This window comes from Eleutherodactylus coqui, chromosome 2, assembly GCF_035609145.1.
Source record: "Eleutherodactylus coqui strain aEleCoq1 chromosome 2, aEleCoq1.hap1, whole genome shotgun sequence".
In the NCBI taxonomy this organism is placed as follows: domain Eukaryota; kingdom Metazoa; phylum Chordata; class Amphibia; order Anura; family Eleutherodactylidae; genus Eleutherodactylus; species Eleutherodactylus coqui.
In genome coordinates, this window is record NC_089838.1 from 244,486,611 (window position 1) to 244,512,937 (window position 26,327).

Sequence of the window (26,327 nt, forward strand, 5' to 3'; positions counted from 1 at the left end):
TGTGATTTTCACAACCGCATAACAGGTCAAAGTCCTGCCTATCTGTTTAAGCCCTAATAGTGTTAGTATTAAGAGCTTTCTTCTCCCTTTTAGGTAATTTTCCTTGGTTCCTGTTCCACGTGCAGGAGAAAGCAACTAAAAGTGAGCAAGGAGCTCTCAGTATTGGGCTTCTTTCCCACGAGTGTATATCGGCCGCTGTTTTCACGGTCGGCCGATATGTTACCAGCTGTGGCGTTAAAGCTCCTGGACAGGCGCACAAATTTAATGTGTGCGCCTGTTCACTGTTGCCCCTTTCCCCTCCCTCCCCCTCACAGGCTCACCTCTGCTCTCCTCCCTGCTTGCCTAGCTCTGCCCCTGTCCCGCCCCTTGTCCACAGTCAGCAGTGGGATGGGGCGGAGCTTAGCACTGCTTCCCTCCAGCACAAAGAGCGAGCAGGGGGAGGGAGTTTAGCAGCCACGCTGCTAAACTCCCTCCCACCTCCGGCCGCTGTCATGGGCTACCATAGGAGCCCATGCAGCGACCAACGTATTCCGGCCCAAAAGATAGTTCCAGGACTATCTTTTGGGCCCGACGTGAAAATGTCGGCACTATATTCGCCGGCCAGAAACTTGTACGTCACGGGAATACGGCCATATGATCTGATGCATTGGAATCCAGTGCATCAGATGAGTGTACATCGGTGGACCGTGAAAACAGCAGTCTGATATACGCTCGTGGGCTAGAAGCCTTACCTGCATTCTGTGCAGAAAAAATACAAGCTGCAGAAAGTCTGCAGTGGAGCTTTAGCCAATAGCTGCAGAGCAGTAAATGTTGTCTGAGAACAAGACTTTGTTTTGGCAACTTTTCCTGTATGGCCCAATAACATACAGGCATATCCTATGGACAGGAGTGGTGCTCTTTCTGGAAGCAAGCGGCCATGTCTTGTCCCAGCCAACCCCTTTAGCATCCCTGCTACACTACTGACCCTATAACTGAATAGTAGGATAGCACACACTATCTAGAGGGCCACTCAAGTGAAAACATATTTTTCCATCCCTGTACCCCTCACCTGCCATTTTTGCCTGAGGCGCGGATTGCGTGTGCGGGAAAACAGCTGCAGCATGCTCCATTTCAGTGCGGATCTTCCGCGGGGACGGCTCACGCAGGCTTCTATTGAGGCCTATGGAAGCCGTCCAGATCCGCAGCTGAATTCCTGCTCTCCGGCACGGGAGCTCCAAAAAAAAAAAAAAAAAAAAGAGTGCACGGCCCATGCGCGCGGCACGCTCCCGGCCCACCGAGCACATCCGCTGGGCCGCAGAAAGAAGATCTGGCCGCGACGGAGGGAAGATCCGCAGCGTCCGGACAGGTAAGTTATTCTTTTTAGGCATCATGTCCGTGGGAAAGGAGGGACCCGCTGCGGGATTCTGCATGAAGAATCCACAGTGGGCCTTATTTTCCCCGTGGACATGAAGCCTAAGGGTGCACCATTCTCGTGGCCTGTGGAATTCCGTCAGTCAGACTCCCAACAATCAGACAGTAATCTTAATTATGTGAGGTAACGGCTTTATGTGCTGTCCTGCTAGTCTGTTATTGGACACTACCCTGGAGCTACGACCGTGCGTTCTACTGGGATGTGCACCTCCATCATTTCAGTATGCTAATATTCATGGTGCTGTCTCAATCACACATTACATGTTTCCAGTAGCTCCATTTCACTCATTTCCAATGCCCGTTTCACTGTGCAAAGGGATTTGATCTTGGGCATTTCCCAATGAAAGCTTCACTCTATACACAGACACATCCTGCCGATGTTAGAAGGGTTTACCATGAAGCAATCTAACACTGATGTGTGAATTCGGTTAAAGATAGGGAAATGGTCAAAGATTCCCAAGTTTATTTTCACATTACATCATTACTGAAAGTAAAAACAGGAACCTTTACGGGGTTTTTCAGGGAAATACTATTGATGATGTATCCTCAGGATGAGTCACCAACAGTTGATCAGCCGGGGTCCACCAGTCAAGACCCCAGCGGATGAGCTGATTGGGCACCCGCTGTCAGCAAAGTAATACACGGGTTAGAGCAAACGGCATGTTCTCAATCGCAAAATCTTTCATTCTCCCACTAAAAATGGTTTTAACATTTCAAGTTTCAGATTGACATTCAGCGAAGCAGACAACCCTTTGCAGGAGCCAAGGACTGGTCCTAGAAAAATGTAGGAAAAGTGACTTTATTTTCCTCATATGTCCGGAACATAGAGAATTATAATGTATATTGATAATTTAGAATATAAAATAGGCAAATTTCAAAAAAATAAGTTCTTTTAAATTAGGCCCATAGAATTAGAATTACCGGTGGGCCTCCTGTGAGCCGGTCTAAAACTATAGGGAAACAAGTTAAAGAGACTCTTATCTACTTTAAGCAATATAAGCTACGTTTATGGGCTCAAAGTAAGTGAGCCGCTGAGTCCGGGGATGTAAGTTTTATACTTCTCTTTCCTGCCCTCAAACCCACTGCTGCAATGCATTGCGGTACGCACTAAGTAGTTCTCCCATTCTATGCGAAGAATGGGAAGACTCCTTAGCGCACAGCTCAATGTATTTAGCGGCGAGCTTGAATAAGTGTGTGTGTGTGTGTGTGTGTATAAAACTTACATCCCTGGACTCAGCGGGTCACCTACTTTGAGCCCATAAGCTTAACTTATTGGGCTCAAAGTAGCTTACAGGTTCCTTTTAAATACCCAATAAGTGGTTTATAATTGACATACATATATGATTGGGTGGCAAGAAATTCTTACAGATCCCTAATAATGTAAAATCAACTGGAGTGTAAGACAGTTAAGGAGTTATTTCTCAATCAAATAGTCTTCCATGCTGTATCCAAAAATTGAGTACAGTGTAATATACAGATCAGTAGCAGTCAGTCTCTTTGTAGGAAGGGAGGTGGAGAACAGGAGAGGTAGAAAGGCAACTTATGTTGCTGCAACTCATATTTCATTAACCAAGATCTCCCTCTATTCCTTTTTCAAAAATCAAGTGTGAATACATATACAATCAGTTCCTCTTAGGATGGAGAGTAGTAGACGGCTTTGTGAGGAGCAATGTGCATCTGAACGACAAAGCAATCTGTGTATAAAGAGTCTTAACTCTCATTTTGAAACATTCTAAAAATGGCTCCAAAACTCTTTGATAGAATCCAGGCCCATTTTTTATATAGTGCCCCTAGTTCCACGAAGCCCTCAGTGTAAGACAATCTGATTCTGAGTACAAATGAAAGGTAGTGGATTATATGGACGACCTCCCTAAATTCCTGGACCTGTTTCATTCCAGGTGATAGATACTCCATTTCTGATGCAAAACATCGGAACATAAAATATACTTAACAAAAGCAAACTTCTTCAAACACCAGTGGTCAAGCTACAAAAACAGAAACACCGTCTGTGCACGGTCCATAAAAGGACCTACTAGAATGTCTGAAAGTCCAGCTTCTTATGATCAAGTCCAAGTAGGTCTGCTGACATTACATCCTTCACTGGACCATACCTAGAAAAACAATGAGCTTGATATCTACCTATATACATCGATTCTTCTCCATGGTAAGGCCATAGCTGATAGATCTATGTTCATCTGATAAAGAATGGAGCTCAATGAATTGTTTCAGCTGTGAGCAAATACAGAAAGTATAGCTGGACTTCAGATATTAAGTTAAAGTTCAAGGATTTCATTTGTAAGACTTTGGACCAATGTCTTAGAACTATAAGACATTGTAATAGACCATATCTTTCATAGTTTGCTCAGCCATTGACTGATTTTCTGATGAATTCTCCACTTCTCCATAACTGTACGAGTTCTCCTCAAAGTCCTCCATTTCTTGTTGGCTATCCAAATCCTTGGCTTCGCGGTCAGGAAGGTCCATTATTGTGTCTGTAGAGGAACAGTAAAGATTACTAAACCCCTTAAGAAATTATAGACATCAGGCATAATTACTGTCTCAGAAAAAGCAACGTTTCGACCCAACGCAGAGGTTTTTTTTGTCAGGAATGCTTGACGAAGACCTCGGCGTGCATCAAAACATTTCTTTTGTTTTTTGTGTGTAGGATGCAATGATAAATAGCAAACATTTTCATCTATGTGGGAGATCACATATTTTTTCTTGATTTGGATGTGAAACTGTTTTTTTAAGATATAGTGAATTTTGTATCCTTAGTAGAGTTGAGCAAACATACTCTGCTGAGCTTGATGCTCGTTCGAGTATTAGCGTACTTGATGGTGCTCGTTACTCGAACGAGCATCAAGCCGTGTTCGACTCCGCCCCAGTTTTTGGCTCCTCCCTGCTGTGACGTGCCTGTTTTGGCTCCTCCCCGCCGCAGCGCGTCATTGGCAATTTTTTTGGCAGGCAGGTGAGGGGGAGGGAAAAAAAAAAAGCTCGGCACCCGGCGTCCCACATACAAAAATTCTCGAGTCTCCCATTGTAGTCAATGGGGTTCGTTACTCGAGTAGAGCTCTCGAATTTTACGAAAAGCTCGACTCGAATAACGTGGACTCCAGCATTTGGGTGCTCGCTCATCTCTAATCCTTAGTAAACTGGCAGTTGTCTGAGTGTGCTGCCAATAAAAGTACTCTTTGAGTTAACTTTCTGCAATGGAAGACCATGTCTCAAGAGGCTGCTCCTTCACGATAGTTTTATAACCTTTATCCTAGTCAAATATTTTACATAATTTTACACATCACTTCATTACAATTAGTGATGAACAAACTTTTAAAAACTGCGATTTGACTGGTTCTCAGAACATTTGTAAAAAGTCTGGTTCGGTTCCGAATTAGTTTGAACCGGACTGGAAGTTCACCAAAACCCCCTAAAATTGGTGTATACATTGTCCAAGAGCTATAAAAGCTTAGAGAGTTATATAGGGCTCTTAGACAGTGTTATAGACCAGTGTCCAAGTCTAGTGTTGAACGAATCGAACCAGTAGAACCCTCTTTCGAACAGAACTTTGCTAAAAGCTTGGTTCGAGTTCATGCTGATCCAACTTTTTAGAAAAGTTCAATCCAAAACAGGGCTTTACTGGTTTGGTTCTCTCAACACTAATTACAATAATTACCTCAATATTGGTGCCACGATACTAAGGTTGTTTCTAGAAGTCTACTGTATGTGGCCAGATTTGTTTTGGCAAGATGGATGCCCCTATAAGAAAAAAAAAAATCAATACTTTTTTTTTTTTAAACTAATGAGATTGCATGTGTCTATTTTATTGATGCTAGTGATGGAACAGGAGTAAGCAGAGATGGCCTGGTTGTCCGTAGGTGAAAATAGGTGACAGGTACATATGACTTTCATACAGTAGACAGGTGACAGGTACATATGACCGTCATACAGTAGACAGGTGACAGGTACATATGACTTTCATACAGTAGACAGCTGACAGGTACATATGATTATCAAACACTAAACAGGTGACAGGTACATATGACCGTCATACACTACACAGGTGACAGGTACATATGACCATCATACACTACACAGGTGACAGGTACATATGACCGTCATACACTACACAGGTGACAGGTACATATGACCGTCATACACTACACAGATGACAGGTACATATGACCATCATACACTACACAGATGACAGGTACATATGACCATCATACACTACACAGGTGACAGGTACATATGACCATCATACACTACACAGGTGAAAGGTACATATGGCTATAATACACTACACAGATGACAGGTACATATGACTATCGTACATTACACAGCTGACAGGTACATATGACTATCATACACTACACAGGTGACAGGTACATATGACCATCATACACTACACAGGTGACAGGTACATATGGCTATCATACACTACCCAGATGACAGGTACATATGACTATCATACACTACACAGGTGACAGGTACATATGGCTATCATACACTACCCAGATGACAGGTACATATGACTATCATACACTACACAGGTGACAGGTACATATGGCTATCATACACTACCCAGATGACAGGTACATATGACTATCATACACTACACAGGTGACAGGTACATATGACTATCATACACTACACAGATGACAGGTACATATGACTATCATACACTACACAGATGACAGGTACATATGACTATCATACACTACACAGATGACAGGTACATATGACTATCATACACTACACAGATGACCGGTACATATGACCGTCATACACTACACAGGTGACAGGTACATATGACCATCATACACTACACAGGTGACAGGTACATATGGCCATCATACACTACCCAGATGACAGGTACATATGACCATCATACACTACACAGGTGACAGGTACATATGACCATCATACACTACACAGGTGACAGGTACATATGACCATCATACACTACACAGGTGACAGGTACATATGACCATCATACACTACACAGGTGACAGGTACATATGACCGTCATACACTACACAGGTGACAGGTACATAGGACCGTCATACACTACACAGGTGACAGGTACATAGGACCGTCATACACTACACAGGTGACAGGTACATATGACCGTCATACACTACACAGGTGACAGGTACATATGACCGTCATACACTACACAGGTGACAGGTACATATGACCGTCATACACTACACAGGTGACAGGTACATATGACCGTCATACACTACACAGGTGACAGGTACATATGACCGTCATACACTACACAGGTGACAGGTACATATGACCGTCATACACTACACAGGTGACAGGTACATATGACCGTCATACACTACACAGGTGACAGGTACATATGACCATCATACACTACACAGGTGACAGGTACATATGACCATCATACACTACACAGGTGACAGGTACATATGACCATCATACACTACACAGGTGACAGGTACATATGACCATCATACACTACACAGGTGACAGGTACATATGACCATCATACACTACACAGGTGACAGGTACATATGACCATCATACACTACACAGGTGACAGGTACATATGACCATCATACACTACACAGGTGACAGGTACATATGACCATCATACACTACACAGGTGACAGGTACATATGACCATCATACACCACACAGGTGACAGGTACATATGACCATCATACACTACACAGGTGACAGGTACATATGACCATCATACACCTCACAGGTGACAGGTACATATGACCATCATACACCACACAGGTGACAGGTACATATGACCATCATACACCACACAGGTGACAGGTACATATGACCATCATACACTACACAGGTGACAGGTACATATGACCATCATACACTACACAGGTGACAGGTACATATGACCATCATACACTACACAGGTGACAGGTACATATGACCATCATACACTACACAGGTGACAGGTACATATGACCATCATACACTACACAGGTGACAGGTACATATGACCATCATACACTACACAGGTGACAGGTACATATGACCATCATACACTACACAGGTGACAGGTACATATGACCATCATACACTACACAGGTGACAGGTACATATGACCATCATACACTACACAGGTGACAGGTACATATGACCATCATACACCACACAGGTGACAGGTACATATGACCATCATACACCACACAGGTGACAGGTACATATGACCATCATACACCACACAGGTGACAGGTACATATGACCATCATACACCACACAGGTGACAGGTACATATGACCATCATACACCACACAGGTGACAGGTACATATGACCATCATACACCACACAGGTGACAGGTACATATGACCATCATACACCACACAGGTGACAGGTACATATGACCATCATACACCACACAGTTGACAGGTACATATGACCATCATACACTACCACTTATTAATTTCAATATACCAGCCAAATTGTTGATTTTTCACGAATGAACAAAAGAAGCTACAGTAAACTGCTGCAAGGATATTTATAGAAATAATGTATAAATACGATGTAGGCGAGGGCTGAACATGCTTAAAACAGCAGGTAAACTCATTTTTGCACCAAACACATGTATTTCGTTCATCCTTTACCAGAGAAATCAACAAATCTGAGGGCGTATTGAAATGAAAGAGCAGTAGTGTATAAAGGAACAAAAGAAGGATGGATGTAAATATAACAATATGCAATCACAGCCAACATATGCTAAAGATCAAGTCCTGAAACGTGCTACGAACTTCCTTCGTTTTAGGCCTCCGCACACAGCACAGAAGATAAGCAGGACTGCATGCTGTGCTCTGCCTGCAGAAAGCTGATTACAGCTGATAACATTGTTAGAGCTGGTCTCAGTTCTCAGCCTGGCATGCTGTGTTTGCTGTCCATGGTGCTGAATTCTTCACGGGGAGTCCGTGGCTGAACAATGGAGCTAATTGCAGAGCTCAGACCTTCAGAAGCTCATTTGCATGCAAATGAATCTAATAAAGTACTAATAGCAATTAGTGCCTATTAGTACTTTATGCAAAACAATTGAAAGATCGTTTTGAAAGATATCTGTGTGTGTAAATGGGCCTTTATACGTGCTCTCTGATTGGTCAGAACTGCACTGGCCAATCATAGAGGGACAGCAGAGAAAAACAATTGCAGGTATTCTACTCCCTCTCCTTCCTGTCCTAGGACCGAATCTGTAAGCAAAGGTTTGTGTCTGGTGGCATTTTCTTGACAATTATCGTAGTTTTTCTTAAAGAAAAGATGTAGATTCTTACCTTGGTTTTCCAAACTGATGTCCATCACCCCATGTTTGACTTTCATATGACGACTGAGGTTGCCTTTCAGGTTGAACTTGCTGGAGCAATATGGACATTTAAAAGGCTTGTATCCTGCATGAAGGTGCATGTGACCCAGCAAATTATACATTCGGTTGAAAGATTTTCCGCAAACCTAAAAAAGAATGTGATAGAAATAGGGGAGTTATGCAGTGCAGGTCCTGGCGGGTGGTATTACGGTCTATTCTATATAACTGGAAGCAAAATGAGACACATTACAATGAATCTGCACATCCTGAGGAAATAGTGAAGCCAAACACTTCATACACAGCTAGGGTCTTTTATTCTTACTGCATTACATAATGTTTGGGGCTGGAGCCCTTCAATGATATATCAGTAATAACTTCTTGCCTGCAATTTTACCGCATTCAGTCTGGGAACAGAGGGGCTAATTGGGTAAACCCTGACCCACACCAACCAATTACCATTACAGGGCAAAATAGGCTGCATTTAAAGTGTAATGGAATGAAGAATTCTCAGCTCTGATATGCTCCAGACTGAAAATGTCTTTAGAAAGCCCTTAAAAACCTCCAGCAATATTTTATTAGACAAATGATGGCTTTGTCTGCTGCAGACAGAAAACGCTCTACCTCTACCACAAATATTACCCCTCTATAGTCGCTGCAATGCCTATGTGACAGGTAGATAGGTTGCAGTAGAGTCATAAACTGGAAATACATATTCTGCAGTGACCAGTATGGCATTTTATGCTTGCCCTTTTTGTGCTGACCATAGCCATATTCCTAAGAATGCAGCCTGTAGGCCAGGTGGGCAATGTTTTTGCCACACATCTAGGGCATTCTACAAATACGAGGCACAAACACTGTACTTTAAGGCCTCTGCTCAAGTGTGTAGAGGAAATCCAATATAAGTGCAATAAAATAGAAGTTGTATTCAAGTTGTAAGGTCTCCAAATTTTTTTTGGTGGAGGAATGGGAGCAGACAAAAACATGGAATACATTTCAGAGGACACAAACATTCCTCGAGGACGGCAGCATCGTCCAGTGCACAGAACCCAAGTGACAGCGACTTGAGTTAGCTGTGGTTTCAATACTTAAAATGGCAACGTTCATGCTCCAAGAAAAGTGGGTTACATCAATTTTCTTCACTTGTGCAAAATGACACCTTTGATGGTTATGAGGTGAAGGGGACAGGGACGTGAAAATGTGCATTTGTGTGTGCAACAGTTCAAAGGAGGCCGAAAGTTGTGTGATAAAGAACTAAGGGCTTAGTCACACGGGCGTTTGTACGTGCGTCTGTCAGTTACGTTTCCAATAGAACCAATGCTTTTCAATGGGAACGGGCACATGTGCGAATTTTACATGCACACAAACGCATACGGCAAAAATTATAGGACACCGGTTTGCAGAATACATCTAACTGCGTTCCGCGCAAATCGGTGTTCTGTGTATGTGAAACCCCTGGATGCTGCCGCATCATACACTACACAGATGACAGGTACATATGGCTATCATACACTACACAGGTGACAGGTACATATGACTATCATACACTACACAGATGACAGGTACATATGGCTATCATACACTACACAGGTGACAGGTACATATGACTATCATACACTACACAGATGACAGGTACATATGGCTATCATATACTGTCACAGCCGTGGCAGAGGATTTCTTCATCTCAGTGATAATGGGACTCCCCGCGGAGATGAAGAAATCCTCTGCCACAGCTGTCACAGGGTAAGTGGTTTCATTAAAAAAAATAAAATAAAATTAGGAGACCACAGAACTTGAATGCACCTCCAGCAATTTTCCTGGTCACTGTAATGAGAAATTGTGCCTTTGTCGGACACTGAGAAGTTCTTGGCTTAGAAGGGCCACTACTTAGCCTGGCTTGTACCTTGCACTTGAACGGCTTGACAGGGGAGTGCACTATCATATGGGTCTTCAGCGTTTGCTTCTGTACAAAGGTCTTAAAGCAGATATGGCACTGGAATGGGCGAACACTGGCATGGATCAGCATGTGGCGCTTCATGTTGGCATGCAGAGTGAATTCCCGCCCACATACCTCACATTTAAACTCCTTTACTCCCTGCAACAAATAAAGAATACAGATTAAGAGTCTGAAGGACAATGAATAGTTGATATTAAGAAATGCTGCCTGACATACCAGTTTCTTAGAATGTCAATGGAGGGTGCGGTTGAGGATCAAAGAAAGCAGCACATTGTGCATGTAGGTGACGTCATAATCCCGTATGCGATCTCTGCCAGCAGAGCTTAAGCATTGCAATGAGCACAACTCTGCGAGGCTCGCAGCGGTGTGCACATACGCTCGTGTAAATGAGCCCTAAAGATCAATGGGTCATCACGTACACACTGCCTATATATATATATATATATATATATATATATATATATATATACATACATACATACATACATACATACACACACACACACACACACACATATATATATATATATATATATATATGTGTGTGTGTGTGTGTGTGTAAATTAAGACCTACCAAAAGTTTTAGACAGGTGTGAAAAAAGTGCTGCAAAGTAAGAATGCTTTCAGAGATAGACGTGTTAATAGTTTATTTTTGTCAGTTAAAAATGCAAAGTGAATGAACAAAAGAGAAATCTGAATTAAGTTAATATCTGGTGTGAGCGCCCGTCACTTTCACAACAGTACTTTTGTGCCGTAATGTGCCTACACCCCTTCAATGCTGGTCGGATAGTTCTGTAACCTACCATCTTCAGCAAGCTGACATATTCCAGTAATTTGTGGCCCCTGCATCTGATCTACAAGATGCTGTTCCTCTTACACTTAGCAGCACTGGCTAACACGGTACCGTTGCCTTAGTAGTGTCAGATACTCTTGTAGAGATGATGATGTGACAGGTCTATATAATCCCCTGCACATCCTGCAATGTGGTCTACATGATACGGTGTACGAGGCGCGCTGATGGAGAAACAGAACAGAAAGGACAGTCCAGGATGATCTGCACAGACAAACAACAGCGGAGCTGGATAAACCAGCGGGAAACATTTCTTTGGACCGGATCACAGTTTAACTCTTTCCAATCCAATTTGTATCCTGGTTTTCCTAGGGGGCTTATTTTTTTTTCTGCTGTTATACAACGGCACTATCTGCTGGCTAAAGCCAGTACTGCATGAGGTGACACGTTGGATAGGCTTTTACAGCAGAGAGGCTGGCAATATACAGTAAGAGAACCCCGACGGATGTCTTCGAACATCAGAGCTGTACAGCCTTAAATCATAATGTCTTAAGACGTCAGACAGTGGATTGGAAAGAGTTAAAGGATCTAAAAGTTTTGATACTCAAAGGACTTTGTTAAATATGAAATAAAATGGGAATTTAAACTCATTAAGACTTTTTAGATATTAACACATGGTCTTAAGAAAGTCCTGGGGTATGTGTCCTATTAGCTGGATACTTCCCAGCTTTTCTGTGATTTCCTAATCATCAGCTCTTCACCTTTCATCTTATACACAAGCCTAAGGGTGGTTTCACATCTGCACCCCCAGGGTTCCACTTTCCTGCTCCATTGGATGGAAGCAAACTGCGCCGAATGGACCGCACTGACCATAATGGGGTCCGTTCCGTTCAGCTGCTTGGCTTTTAGAGGGAAGAAAAAGCTCTGCATGCAGCACTTTATCTTCATGTATTTTGCACCGAACCTGCGGCAGAACCTCCGACCGGAGTTACCAGCGCAGATGTGAAACCGCCCATATCCTATACCTCTAGTTTATCTATATGTACATGCTGTGCTCTTCCTCCCATTGTCATACTGCCTGTTTTAAATGTAGATTAATCACATTGTGTCTCTGCCTATAATCTAGGCCTGATGAAGAGGCAGTCATGTTTCTCATTAGCCAGTAAAGGTATCGCCTCCATTATACTTCTGTCTTTTTTTTTTCTACAAGAGTATTTAACGTTACTGAGATTTTTCCGACTAACCAGGTACCGCACTACATCTTGTTTTTACCTTCACGTGACACTAGAGGGCGCAAGACGGCAAGAAAAAAAGATAATTGCCCATCCAAAGAAAACAAAAAACGAATGCATTTAAAAGAGGGAAAATAGACATGTAACAACTCTGTTGCTAGCCAACATGCAAACCAATTCTCTATAAACATGGGCTGAGAGGAATAACAGCCAATTTGTATGTATTTACAGAACAATATATAAGGAAGGCAGTGTAATTGGCTATTGGATACACCATCTCAGATTCCTTCCCTCATCAGAACTTTGCAGCATCTAGTTTGCTGCTGTTGGTCCTTGGATTATTATGGGTTAAATGCATCATAAGGATGCAAGAGAAAGACGAACATACAATAGCTAAATACTTTTAAAAAAAACCCTCTAATCATATAGACGTACTATATAATGGGAGCGTAACTACAATACCTTGTGTGTAAGCGAATGCTGCTTGAGATGATGGATTTGGCTGAACTCCATGCCACATTCTTTACAGACAAACGGTCGTACATTCTGATGCTTCAGCATATGGTTCTGCAGCTGGCTGCGGTAGTGAAACGACTTGTTGCACTCCATACATTGGTACATGGTGGGTCCTTGGTGTGACGAGATGTGACGTTTCAGCTGCGTTAGGGTAGCAAAGTCCAGTCCACATTCAACACAGACGTGGCACCTGCCATTTTCATGCTTAACTTCGTGGGCTTTGAGTTCACTGGGGTAGGCAAAGCCCCGGCCACAAAAGCGGCAGCTGTAGGGTTTGATGTCTGTGTGCAGTAACATGTGTCTTTTCAGGTGGCTGGTCTGTGTGAAGGCTTTGTTGCACACCTCACACTTATGGGGTCTTGTCCCCTGGTGTGTGAGGAGGTGAGTTTGTAAATGACTTGGCTGCTTGAACAGTTTGTTGCAGTGCGGGCACGAGTGGGGTTTGATGCCGCTGTGCCCCAGGATGTGTGTGACCAAGTTGTACTTTGAGGTATAGGATTTCTCACACATTCGGCACTGCCACCTCTTCTGGCGATCACCAGCCTCCACGAGGTAAGAATCGTCAATCTGTACATTTATATCCAACCGATCCAACTGAGCCTTCTTGTTGCGTTCAATGGTTTCAGCAGTATCTGTTTCATGTTCAATAGATTCAGGCCACATAAAGCTTTGCACGTTGTCCTCCGTCTTGGGTGATCCATCTCTTGGGTTTCTAGTGTCACTTGGCCCAAAACTACACTGGCTTTGCATACTGTCCAAGCTGGAGTTCCCAGGGATCATTGGTGGGGCTGGGTAGGAGTTTTGCATGGGATGGTGTAATACGCGTCGATAATCAGGGTCCACATCATGACGCGCTCTTTCCCTAAAGTGACGGAGCCTCTTTGGCTTCCTATGGAAGGTACTGAGGTCGATCATCTTCATGGAACTGTTTTGTACAGTGTTGTCACTTGTCTGCTCCTGAGTATCTTGTGGAGCCACTTCTTCACTTTCACCTTCTTCACTTTTGGCTCCTATTGTAACCTGGCAGATTTCTCCTGCATCTGTCTCCTCTTCAGGTTTTTCACATTTAATTTTTGGAACCACTCTGACGGGAAGGCGCTTCTTCCGTTTCGGATGTTTTTCCAAATCCAAGGCGTCATCTTCTAGTGGCTCCGCTGCAACTTTGCCCCCAGTGTTCAGGTAGTTTTCATCTTCTGGCTGCTCAGCCTCAATAGGTCCAGTATCTGAAAAGTCACTCCTGGAGGCAGGAAAGAATCCACTTGGGCTGATTGTGGCTCCAAAAAGTTCATTATCGGATACCAGGCCCAAAACAGCAGCCTGTGCTATAGAAAGCACCACCACGGCATCGGTTTGTGTGCCAAAGTCAGCGAACCGATCCATATTACATACCATCAGAATGGCATGCCCTCCCTGTAGAGAAAGAACACGTTTTCATTATATTATCTGAAAACTACGACCCTTCTCAGTTTGATCATGTCACACCTACATTTATAACATGTAATTGGGGATATTTTACAGAGCTGTTTACATAAAAATTGGCTAAAGGGGTTGTAGCAGAATTAGCTTTTATCACTGACCCATAGAATAGGTGATAAATGTCTCATTGGTGGGGGTCTCAGTGCGGAGACCCCTACTGATGCCAAGAACATGGGATTATGTCCCCGTATTCTCATCACTGTGAGGATGTTTCTTCCTCCGCAGTGACATCAGATTGAATGGAGCGATGGCCGAGCTGCTTCATTCATTTCAGTGGAGCTGATGAAAATAACTGAGCGCTTGTACTCGGCAGTCTCCGGGAATCCCATTGACATTGAATAGAGCAGAACAGTGCATGTGCAGCCATCGGTTCATTCAATCACCTCCTCACTACGGAGCAGTTCAGTAAGCCTGCAGTGAGGAGAAGGGGGGGGGGGGGTAGACACAGGACCCCTGTTTTTAGGATCAGTAGAGATGTCAGTGGTTAGACCCCCTCTAATTGGACTTTTTTCATCTATCCTATGGATAGGTGCTTAAAGTTAATTTTGGTACAACCCCTTTAACGTTACTGTCATTTTCATCAGATTTCTTTTTCCGCACAGTAAAGTCCTGTACTGTAATGTTAAAGGGGGCTACATTAAAATCAAAAAATTCCCTTGAGGGCTTGAAATGGAATGGGATCCGAGTTTCTGATATCTACTTTTTTCCAATTCCTTCTCTTAGCAAAGATTAACAAGGGACTTCCAGGAGTAAATAGTGTAAAGGCCCATTTACACGGAGCGATGATCGCTCAAAAATCGCTAAAAAGTGAACATTTGAGCAATAATTGTTGCGTCTAAACGCGCGGCCATCGTGTACATTTCGTACACGGCTAGCTGATCGTTAAATTCAGGCCAAACTAAAAATCGTCGTCCAGCCTTATCAGTAGTTCTCCATGGGTAGTGCTGATAGCATTGTTTCCCGTTGGAGAACAAAGGAACTGAAAGCAGATAAGAGCCCTCCAGCTACTAAATGCTTTCAGCTTAGACTTCATTTGCACACTAAATCGCTATTAAGTAGCTGAGTAGCTACTTAATAGTTTATGCAAAATGATCGCTCAAAGCTGTCACTCAAACTGTGGTTTGAGCAAGCTTTGAGCGATCATCGGGCCGTGTAAATGGGCCTTTGGTAAGGTGCTGTGACATATATTGCATATAGGAAGTCTGTTCTTCTATGTACAGAAGGGCAATATTTCTTAGAGGTAACATGCATGTAACATTTGTTGCAACAGCATTCCAACCATGAACACCATATTAATATCAACATTACAATCATACATATAAGGCTTATTTCGATTCCGACAATTCCTTCTAGGGGAAGGTTTTCTTTATTGTCCTAAGAGGGAGTACATTGCACCTCTATTAGCCAGAGCTACTACAAAAAGCATCACCACTTTCACAAACATCTAGGCAATTTTAACCCAACTATGGTAACTTTCTGCGGTAAATTACCTAAAGCCATCGAAAAGCTATTTCTTAACACAAGTAGACCCATTATAAAGCAATTTAAAGAGTAAATAAACTGTAGTGCAGAAAGTTATCGGAACACCTTAAATGTCAAGTTACATTTGGAGGCCCCTGTACATTACAGACAACTCATGGATTTCAATGGACTCTGTAAAAGGTTTCTTTCCCCCAAGTAGTGGCAATGCAGGGAAATGGAGCACTTGATGCCTCTACAAATTGCTGACTGACTCTTGTAAAAAAAAAAGGGGTTGAACATTTTTAGAAAATATGTTCCTCCTTTGCAAAACCTAACTTAGATTTTACTGAATATAGGCAAATCAAAAAGAAAAAGCGTTAACATGAATTCTGGAAATGCAGTAGTGGCTTCCCAAATACTCTGGGAGGGACTACTGGAGGATTACTGCTTGTGGTAATAGGAATTCCTCCATTTTTTCTTGGGCCTGGACATCTGACTTCCTATATTAAAGAGCTGCAGTCGTGCAGAGCTTTTGCGGTTTCCCAGAGAACATGACAGATGGGTGAATGCATAGTCCTGTATAGAGCAATTCTAGCACATATTCATTTTCAGTGAGTCAGGACAGGAATATTAACAGCTGCTTTAATTGTAAGCAAACACTGCACAACCTATTGAAACTCCAAAAGAAGGCGGCTGTTGTAATGGAAAGGGGATCTGTAAGGAAAAGATGCAGCGTTCCAGGCATGATCCCTGGATAACTGCTAATTCCGAGGAGCTAGTGACATGCTTTACATGGTAGCAGGACATTGCGGAATGTGGCACTGGCACCAATACTAATGAAGTCTCCCGTATGACAGACACTTTGACACAAGTTGCTACAGTTTTATACTTTCTGTCAAATGTCTATTCTAATGACCTTCAGCAAGGCTGTCAAAACTGGCTGGATGGATTTACCACTAAGCAGGTAAAAACCAGGTAATCCCTCCTCATGTGGAACTGTGTTCACTCTTATTCCTCCCTGCACCTGCTTGCTCTGAGCTGCAGAGTAACCTGAGTGGGAAGGTGACAATTATTCCTAAAATTGTGTTCAAGGGAAGAGAAATATCATTGATACTCTGTGTTTTGGGTAAATGTGCCAGAGAGTTTCGCTAATTAGAAAACCTTCCTAGTTTGACTGCTAAAAAGTTCGGCGCTGCAAAGCAAAGTCCTCAGGCTCCAATCTCACTTAGAAACCTTAAAGAGTAGCTGCACTTTGTTTTTTTTTTACTAAAATGTACCGATTGCAAGCATTTTTGCAATAATTATCAGCCTATTCTATACATTTTTGTACAAAACCCCTATTCAGCTTACATTTAGAACATGCATTTTTTTTCCTGGTATTTTTCAAGTCTTATAGAAAAGCCTATGAGAAAAATGCCTGAAAAATGCACCACACCTAGAGCATAGAAAAAACTCACAAACTCCAAAAAAGTCACAAATCAAAATGCTTTATATAAAACACACTACCCTGGAAATAAGACCCTGTCTTATATTAATGTTTGCCCCAAAAGAGGCACTAGGTCTAATTTTAGGGAGGTCTTATTATACTTACCTTCCGCAGACTCGGCCATGTCCTTCCTGCTGCTCTGCAGAGCTCCGGTGTGGTTCTGCAGTCCTCCGCCACTCATACAACATCACTTCCTGGTTACAGGATTCATAAATCCCGCCTCCAGGAAGCGATGGCTGTGATTGGTTCTTCGACTGCTACTCAGCCAATCAATGAAGTACTCAATGAACCAACCACAGCCATCACATTGATTCATCGAGCAACGCTGCTCAGTCAATCAACAGTCATCAAGTTATGGAGGCGGGATTTATGAATTGGTTGAGCCGGGCTTTCAAATCATAAAGCCAATAGAGAATTTGGGAAAATACATTTCTAACAATTAGCTCTCAATATAGGTCTAAATTCTTCACGAGGATTCATGCATGACTGGGAAGTATGAAAAATCTATAGCACAGATAACACTGCTGTCCTGGTGACCCCCTAACACTAATTCAAAGACCATAAAACCTTTACTCCTTTATCAGTGACTATTTAAAGACGTTTCTATTTCTGTTGTAGTATTCTTTTAAGTGCAAATTATTCACATCCATGTCTGTGCCTTGTCATAAGTATGTGTGTATAAATATGCATGCCTCTTCGGATCTATTTCATTTAAGCCTGAAGAAGAACCCTGCGTTGGGTCAAAAGCTTGCTGTAACATCATGTATTTTTGTTAGCCATTTAAAGGCATCATATCTACAAGATTACTTGGTTTCTCTTGCTGGAAAAATCCCATTTTGCTCTACTGGCTAACACGGTACCAAACTTTTTACATATTACCAGGTCTGACATGCAGAGCAACCAGTGTCACCCACTATGCTAGACAAGGACTAGGGGTTCTGGACTGCAGCACTGTGGCGCACATGTCTAGGCAAGTAAAATGTGATTATAGAGAAGTAGGTAATTCAATTATTATTCACACCAGAGAATAATGTGTCTCCCTATACAGTCTATATCACATGTACTATAAAATATAAAGCATCCCAATTTTCCTTTATTACAAACAAGTCCTACACCAGTATCCATCACGCTGATGTAACTTGTTCTGACACGATGGTTAGGAAAAACTAAGTGAGTGGTTAACACCTAATTCTGTAAAGTGTGCCACTGAGAGGGAAGATGGCTGATCCAGAGACTTAATAAAACTTTAATCAGTTCACAGATCGGTCATGCAACTTGAGCTAGGTGCAAAAACAGCAAATGTGTGCATCTAACCAGCCACTGGTTCAACTATAGAAGGTCTGATAGCCAAGAATATTCACTGATACAAAAGGATCGGCAGCACGGCCGACACACTGGAACCAGTGATGAACAGAGGCTTGTTCCCTGGGCACTGTGCTATTAGTCAGTAGGTGAGAAGTATGGGGATTTACAGATTGTTCCATCTCGTGTGATCCGCATACAACTACTGCGCTGGACTTCTTCATAGTAACTTCACATTCACCATATGGCCTTTTGCCTGAGGTTGTACATTAAGTTATACTGTGTACACAAGCATCAGAAGAATTCCAGGTCACATGAAAATGCTTCCACGTGTTGAGGTCCACATACCTTGTAGCATTGTAATCCCATGATACACCTCTATAGAATATCAACATGAAAGCCATAGATGCCGAATTGGTGCAGGTTTCACCTATAATGAGAACAAGAGTCCCAGGACACTGGTTCACCAATTCAAAGTGAACACTTTCCCCATTGAAGTCTATGGTGGTTATGACAAGAGACAACAAGTGAAACTATGTTCTTTCCACATCTATACTTTAATGGAGAGATCCTCGAACAGTATGGCCATAAGTATGAATCAGAGGAGGGTTTCTGGGACTTTGAATTATTAATTGGGAAGTTAGACCGTAAGCTCAACAGAGATTGATGTGACCAGTGCTGATCTTTGTGTTGAGGATATGTAAGCAATGGAAGGTGCATACATGCAAACAAGTTATCATTAAACTTTCCAACAACGCTATATGAATCTATGTAGGCTCTGGTCACATTTGTGGCATAGCTTCCATTCTAGCATAGCCCGAACTGGCACACGATTGCGATGGCCATCAATTTGACTGGGAAGAATAGCTCTGCATGCAGCACTTATTCCAGTCACAAGTATCTACAATGGAGTCTCCAACCAGAAAACACTCATTTGGAAAGATTCCTTTACACTGGTGTACTAATCTCTCTGCCAGCACGGTGTGCTCAGTGCCACCAGGGAAACCTCACCCAAGAATTTTACAGTAATTTTACCAGTTTTGTGGTGCAAATACATTGAAAACATACAGCAATCAACAAAATGCCACATTTATGAAGCCTGTGCACAACTTTAAAGGGAACCTGTCAGCTTAAAGGTGCAGTTCACACTGCAGGCATCATGTTATAGAGCAGGTTGTTACATAGTCTTATGGGGAACGATTTAATAGAACTTGTATATTGGTTCATTTATATATCTGCTCAGGGTGACCTTAGAGGTCCAGTGGGCGGTCATATCAGTGATTGACAGCTGTATATGACTGTTCATAGAAATAAGACCGCCCACTGAACCCTTAAGGTCACCCTGAGCAGAGATATAAATGAACCAATATACAAGTTCTACTGAATCTTTCCCCATAAGACTATGTAACAATCTGCTCAGCTCCTCCTGCTCTACAAGATGATACATGCAGTTTAGACAATATGTTCAAGCTGGCAGGTTCCCTTTAACACATTCCAATCCACTGTCTGACGTCTTCCTACATTCTGATTGAAGATTGTACAGCTCCAATGTCAGAAGACGTCCGACAGGGTATTCTTACCGTCTATTGCCAGCCACTCCGCTGACGGAGCCTCTCTAGCGCACACACTCTGGCTTTAGCCAGCAGATGGCACTGTTGTATAACAGCAAAAAGAGAAAGCTTTTTAGGAAGCCCTGAATCCAAAATTCAGCAACCCAAAAAGGGTTGAAGTGGTGAAGAGGCTTCAAAAATATGGCATTTGGTCAACTGCTGTTTTTTTCAATGTATTTACATCACAAAACTAGTATAAGAACTGATAGAACTCCCCCACTGTTTCCTCTAGCATCCTGAGGACTCATCAGTGAATACCAACCTACTATTATTCATAGTAAGTTTATAAGTAAGATTATAGAACCATTATTATTTTAGGAATTTGCCAAAACATCAATTTCCTACAACAAATATATATTTGGAACTGATACTGCTATGATTCGAAATTTCAAATATGTCTTTACCCTCCTAAACTATTACTATATGTAGGCTGGAAATATACACTGACATATACATTAATCATCCATCACAATTAAAGGGAACTTGTCATCACCATCTAACCCCCCCCCCCCCCCCCCCAAAACAAACGTTGCTGTCCCAATTCCATATTCTTATATTCTTTCTTTTCCAAATGAGCCCATGTAACTCTACAATCAGGTTTCAAAGTTATCCCAAACCACATGCAAATCCGCAAGGAAGAGTCACCTGGCTGAGAAGAGTGGTGCTGCTTCATGAGCTGCTGATCTAACCATGCCAACTACAACCTCATTCGGTATAGCTAGGGGGCATGTGTCCTGAGGGCAGTTATGAGGGCAGGAGGTACACCGGCATGGACAAGCACTAATGACACACCACTCAGAGCAGCCCTCCACCCACCACACAGAATGACTCTGCTAGATATTGTATTTCTGCTCTGCCTTCAGAGTAAATCTGTCTCTCCGGCTTACCAATCAGCCTGCAGATTTATTGATAGAAGCTAAAATAAAAAATAACAGACAGAGCTCACTGGGAAGACGCATTGTGTGCTCAGACCGAGTACTTCATCAAGTTCATAGCAAGACAATCCATGGAGCTCTTTTAAAGCTGCTGCAAAAACCACCAAAGTGAATGAAAACACAATGTAATATTATATACATACACACACACACATATATGTATATACACACACACATATATGCATATATACATATTAAAGAACTGACAGTGGATATAATGTGTAATGAAGCAAACACCAAGGGGGCAGGGGGAATACAATGTATTGTGTTGGTTTACAGTAGTCTAGGTTTCTATGTGTGTGTGCGCATTCTTATCTGTGTTCAGGGGTCTCCCATTAAGTAAAGTTATACACGTTCCACAGGATAGAGGATAACTCTCTGAATGCTGGAGATACAACCACTGGATCCCCCATTGATCCTGAATGTCCTGGAATGAATGCGGAGTTAGTCACCCAAGTTGTTATTGGGTCTCATGATCACTTCAATGGGAGAGAGCTGCAGTACCATGCCAGGCCACTGCACAGAGCACCAGAGCTATGCTTCTTTCAGCAGGCCACAGACCCTTCACATCAGGCAATCGGTGGGGATGCTGGGAGTTTTACTCCTGCCGATCTGATATTGATGAATTGTATAAGTTATTCATTTTATAGTATTGGAAAGCCACCCTACGTTCTAGGTGTGTATGTACATGAGAAGGAAGAGAGCGCCGCACTGAATCTTTGCTGCAGGTAAAGAAATGCCTAGCTACAGTTTTGCCATCTGGTCAATATCCTGCTGGGAAACCTTTGATCCTGGTATTCATGTGGATGTTATGTTGGTACAGTCCACCTATCCAAACTGTGTTGTATACTAACTACACCCCTTCATGGCAATGGTATTCCCTAACAAAAAGTTCAAGGTGTTAGTGTGGGATGTGCTGAAAAAACAAGTCAGACCCATGGAGACCCCACCTCACAATTTACAGAACTTGGTGACAATTACCACAGGAGACCTTCATAGGTCTTATATAAAGCCCATGCCTAGATGGACCAGAGCTGGGGGCCTACACAACATTAATGCTATGGCTGATCAGAGTAATCTGTGAATGGAGCACAAGTTTGCATGACACTCCTCAAGCTTCATTATTCCTCATAGTGCCCCTTTGTTAGTCATACATCCTCATCATATGTAGAAAAAAGTTAATTAATTACTCTTAGGCTATAGTTCAGAAGAGCGTATTTGAGCTCCATATATGGTCCATGTTTTGAGGACCATAATAGGGAGCTAATGCATATTTATGTATCTATTCACGTGCGTTTTTTTTTGTTTTTGTCTTTTTTTTAAATGTAGCATGACCCATTTTTAGTGTTTTTTGCTCCGTATTGCTATTATTTTCTATTGGGCAAATACGAATCAGTATTTGCCCAGTAGAAAATAAAAACAATACAGAGGTAAATACTGATGAAATACTGATGACCTACAGTTGTAATGTCATCTATAACACTTCCGTAATACGGATCCGTCACAATATGCTCATCTGAAGCTGTCCTTTTAGCATATAGTAGGCACATGCTCATCCTAAAAAAGCCACTGGAAAACAATGTATCAAATTGTTTAGCATTACTCCTAGAAACTCGGAAAACTGCAGGGCCATAGCTGTTCATATGACAAAGTAACAACAGCAATTGTGTCTTATGTAGTATCCATATTGCTAAGTAATGGCAACAGGTGTGCTGTAAATGCTTGTAGAGTAGGAAAAGAAGAAATGATCACAAGAACCTCTGGAAAGCCGGGACACAATGAGATCTTTAATATAAGCAATAAATGGTAAATAATGATCTTATCTGCAAATCACAAGGCAATGCCACACACGGTAAGAGAAAAGTAAGAGTTAAATAGGAAGAGGGTGTAAGAGCCAGACAAAGAAAAAAAGTCAGACAGAGGAGGAGACAGCTGCTGAAACAGGGGACCCTGTCACATAGGGAGGGAGGACAGGAAAAGAAAGAGAGAAGGGGGAGGAAAAGAGAGGGAGAGAGCAAGGGAAGCACAAGGGACAAAGGAGAGACGTTAAAGGGACCAGGAGTGTGAGATGGCACCATTTTCAATACATTTTCTCTGTGCACAGCTGTAATACGGAAACTTTTTAGCGCTTCTATTATGGCTGCAATACCCAGACCTCCCGCCGTTCTTCTGAGCCAGACATGGATTGCCATAGATCCTACAGCGATCGAAGTCTGATTCAGTAGAAGAGTGGGAGGTCTGAGTATTGCAGTTATAATACAAACATGAAAATGTGCCTGTATTATGGTCTTATGAAAGCGCCCTTGGTTTCTTTCATATCTTGGTCAAAACCAACAGCCTTTTCAAAAAAGAATGAACATCATCCTTTACAAGTATATACAGGGCAGCAGTCCTCTGCTCATTATATTGGACATAAGGGCTGTTTTGAGACCCTATATTGTAATGTCAAGTCAGTTTCCCACTAGGGGATGCAGTACATGAGCATGTATGGGCATGCTTACTCCTCACCATTCTCTGCCTTGTATCTGCCTGAATGGACCATGCACGGCTTATTTCTGGAAACCGAGAGAATAGCAACAAGAGCAAAGATATTCCTTTCCTCAAATGCAAAAACTGCAGACAAGATTTATTTTCTAATATATATGATTTCTAAAATATGAATAGATTTGCTTTATTTAAAGGGGTTTTCTGGGACTATGGGTGCTTTCTCACTTACGCTGGGGATTCCGCTTTCCTGCTCAGTTCTCTAGACAGAACTGAACAGCACCAGGTGGACCCCATTGACTATAATAGGGTCTACCCAGTTTACGCCCACCTGCCTAGTTTTGCGACAGACGAGAAAGTGCTGCATGCACTGCTTTTTCTTCCGGTATTTGCAACCAGATCTGCGACGGAACCTCCGTCCTGAGGTTCCAATACAAATGTGAAACTGGCTTAAGTTACTGATCTATACTTAGGATGGTCCATCAATATCAGATCAGTGTCTGCTGCACAGGACCACCTCAGGTTAGCTGTTTGAAGAGACTGTGCAGCTCAGGTGAGCGTCATGGCTTCTTCTCAGGCCTGTGATGTCATGTTCATCGGTCAGCAGTGAGACTGTGGAACTCTCTGCCTGAGGACGTGGTGATGGCAAAATCCATTGAGGAGTTTAAGAGGGGACTAGACGTCTTTCTCGAGTGGAAGGATATTACAGGATATAGACATTAGGTGACCAGCGGGTTATTGTTCCGGGTCTCATACATAGGTAGGACCTATCAAAGGTTGATCCAAGGTTTATTCTGATTGCCATTATGGAGTCGGGAAGGAATTTTCCCCCAAATGGGCTAATTGGCTTCTGCCTCTTGGGGGTTTTGCCTTCCTGTGGATCAACTAGGGGTTGAAACAGGCTGAACTAGATGGATATTGTCTTCATTCAGCCTAACATACTATGTTACTATGTTACACATGGCCTAAGAGCAACTTGGTCCCATTCAAGTGAATAAGATTGAGTCGGTATTATTGTATCTTGACACCACCATGAAGTAGGGGTGGAGAGAAAACAGTGACAGCCCGGTGATGCCACCTGAAGCTAATGGCCTGCAGAGATGGCTTCCCTGCAGGTCCTGGAAGGCCACTATGATGATCCCGTCCTGGCTACTGCTGTCCTCCCTGCTGCTGCAGTAAGTCTCCCAGGCTCCCCAGCCGGTAACTTTGCTCCCTGCAGCAGTTGTGTGTTCCCCGGCCATTCCCCGCTGCTGCTGGTGGTAATCGCCATCTCCCCATTACCATGTCCCCTTAGCGACCTTCCAGGACCTTGCCGAATTGACCCAATCGGGAGCTAGGGGTGTGATAGGGGCAGTCCTCCATGGAAGCCCGGTCAAACCCCTAGCTTTTGGTGGCGTCAATATCCTTGTATGCAGTGACATGGCTTCAGTGTTCACCAAGGCACCACAGGCCAATTCAGACAGCTCATCGGCAGGGATGCCAAGCAGCAGATAGGTCATCAATATCTTATACTACTTTTACACAGGCTGATATTCGCCAGGTGATCACCATGTAGTTCATCTAAAAAAACAAGCAACTATTAACCCATGTAAACAGGCAGACTATTTAATCTAAATGGAGGTAGAGACAGGCATCCCATGTAAAAAGTACCTTTAGTTCCAGAAAACCTCTTAAGGTTACATTCACATGTAGCAGAGAATGGGCCGGATTCTCTGCGTCAGGAAATCCACAAAAAATCAGCATAATTTCCACATCAAAATCCACAGCAGACTTGAGCCCTTCTGTTGAAGGGTGAAATCTGCTGTGGATTTTGATGTCGAAAAGGATTATCTAGGACTCTGATAAGAGATCAGACGGCTTCCATTGACTTCAATGGAACAGAATCCCCCCTAAAATGGAGCATGCTGCAATTTGTTTTCCGCATGCGGAATTCACAAAACAAATCCACATGTTTTAATTGAGGTGCGGATGCCCATGCTTCCCTATAGGCGGCTTGAACTACGGATCCTCTGCGCAGGTGACCCGTGCGGAATCCGCAAATCAAATCCGCCCGTGAACATTGGGCCTAAGTCAGACATTTGTTCGTACAATGGGCATAAACCAATTACCAGCCGATATCTGTGTCAAGGGTGGAAAGTTAAAGGGTTTTCTAATCACAATCAATGATGACATATAACTAGGATATATTATCAGTTTATGGTCTGTGAGAGCTCAACTCTTGGAATCCGCACCGATTCTTATAATGAAGGAGTCACAGCACTGATTTAGCACTGCAGCCCCTCATCAGTATTTCCTTGCACATTGATGCTCCTGGTTATCCATTGTGTTGAAAACTGCAGAAGAGCTAAT

At 42.7% G+C, this 26,327-nt stretch overlaps 1 protein-coding gene across 3 annotated transcripts in view; it reads right to left on the reverse strand.

The window, feature by feature from the left end:
- Nucleotides 1–2,193: 2,193 nt before the first annotated feature.
- Nucleotides 2,194–26,327, reverse strand: part of ZNF710 (zinc finger protein 710) — a 141,027-nt gene continuing 116,893 nt past the window's right edge. For 2 of the 3 annotated variants that reach the window (XM_066592765.1, XM_066592763.1), the window contains 4 exons: nt 13,171–14,634; nt 10,633–10,824; nt 8,704–8,878; nt 2,194–3,902 (listed from right to left, as the gene is read on the reverse strand). In XM_066592765.1, coding sequence (XP_066448862.1) covers nt 3,733–3,902; nt 8,704–8,878; nt 10,633–10,824; nt 13,171–14,616 — 1,983 coding nt within the window. In that variant the 5' untranslated portion in view covers nt 14,617–14,634 and the 3' untranslated portion in view covers nt 2,194–3,732. Of the gene's footprint in view, nt 3,903–5,080; nt 5,164–8,703; nt 8,879–10,632; nt 10,825–13,170; nt 14,635–26,327 lie in introns of all 3 variants that reach the window. The other variant, XM_066592766.1, reaches the window with a different exon arrangement.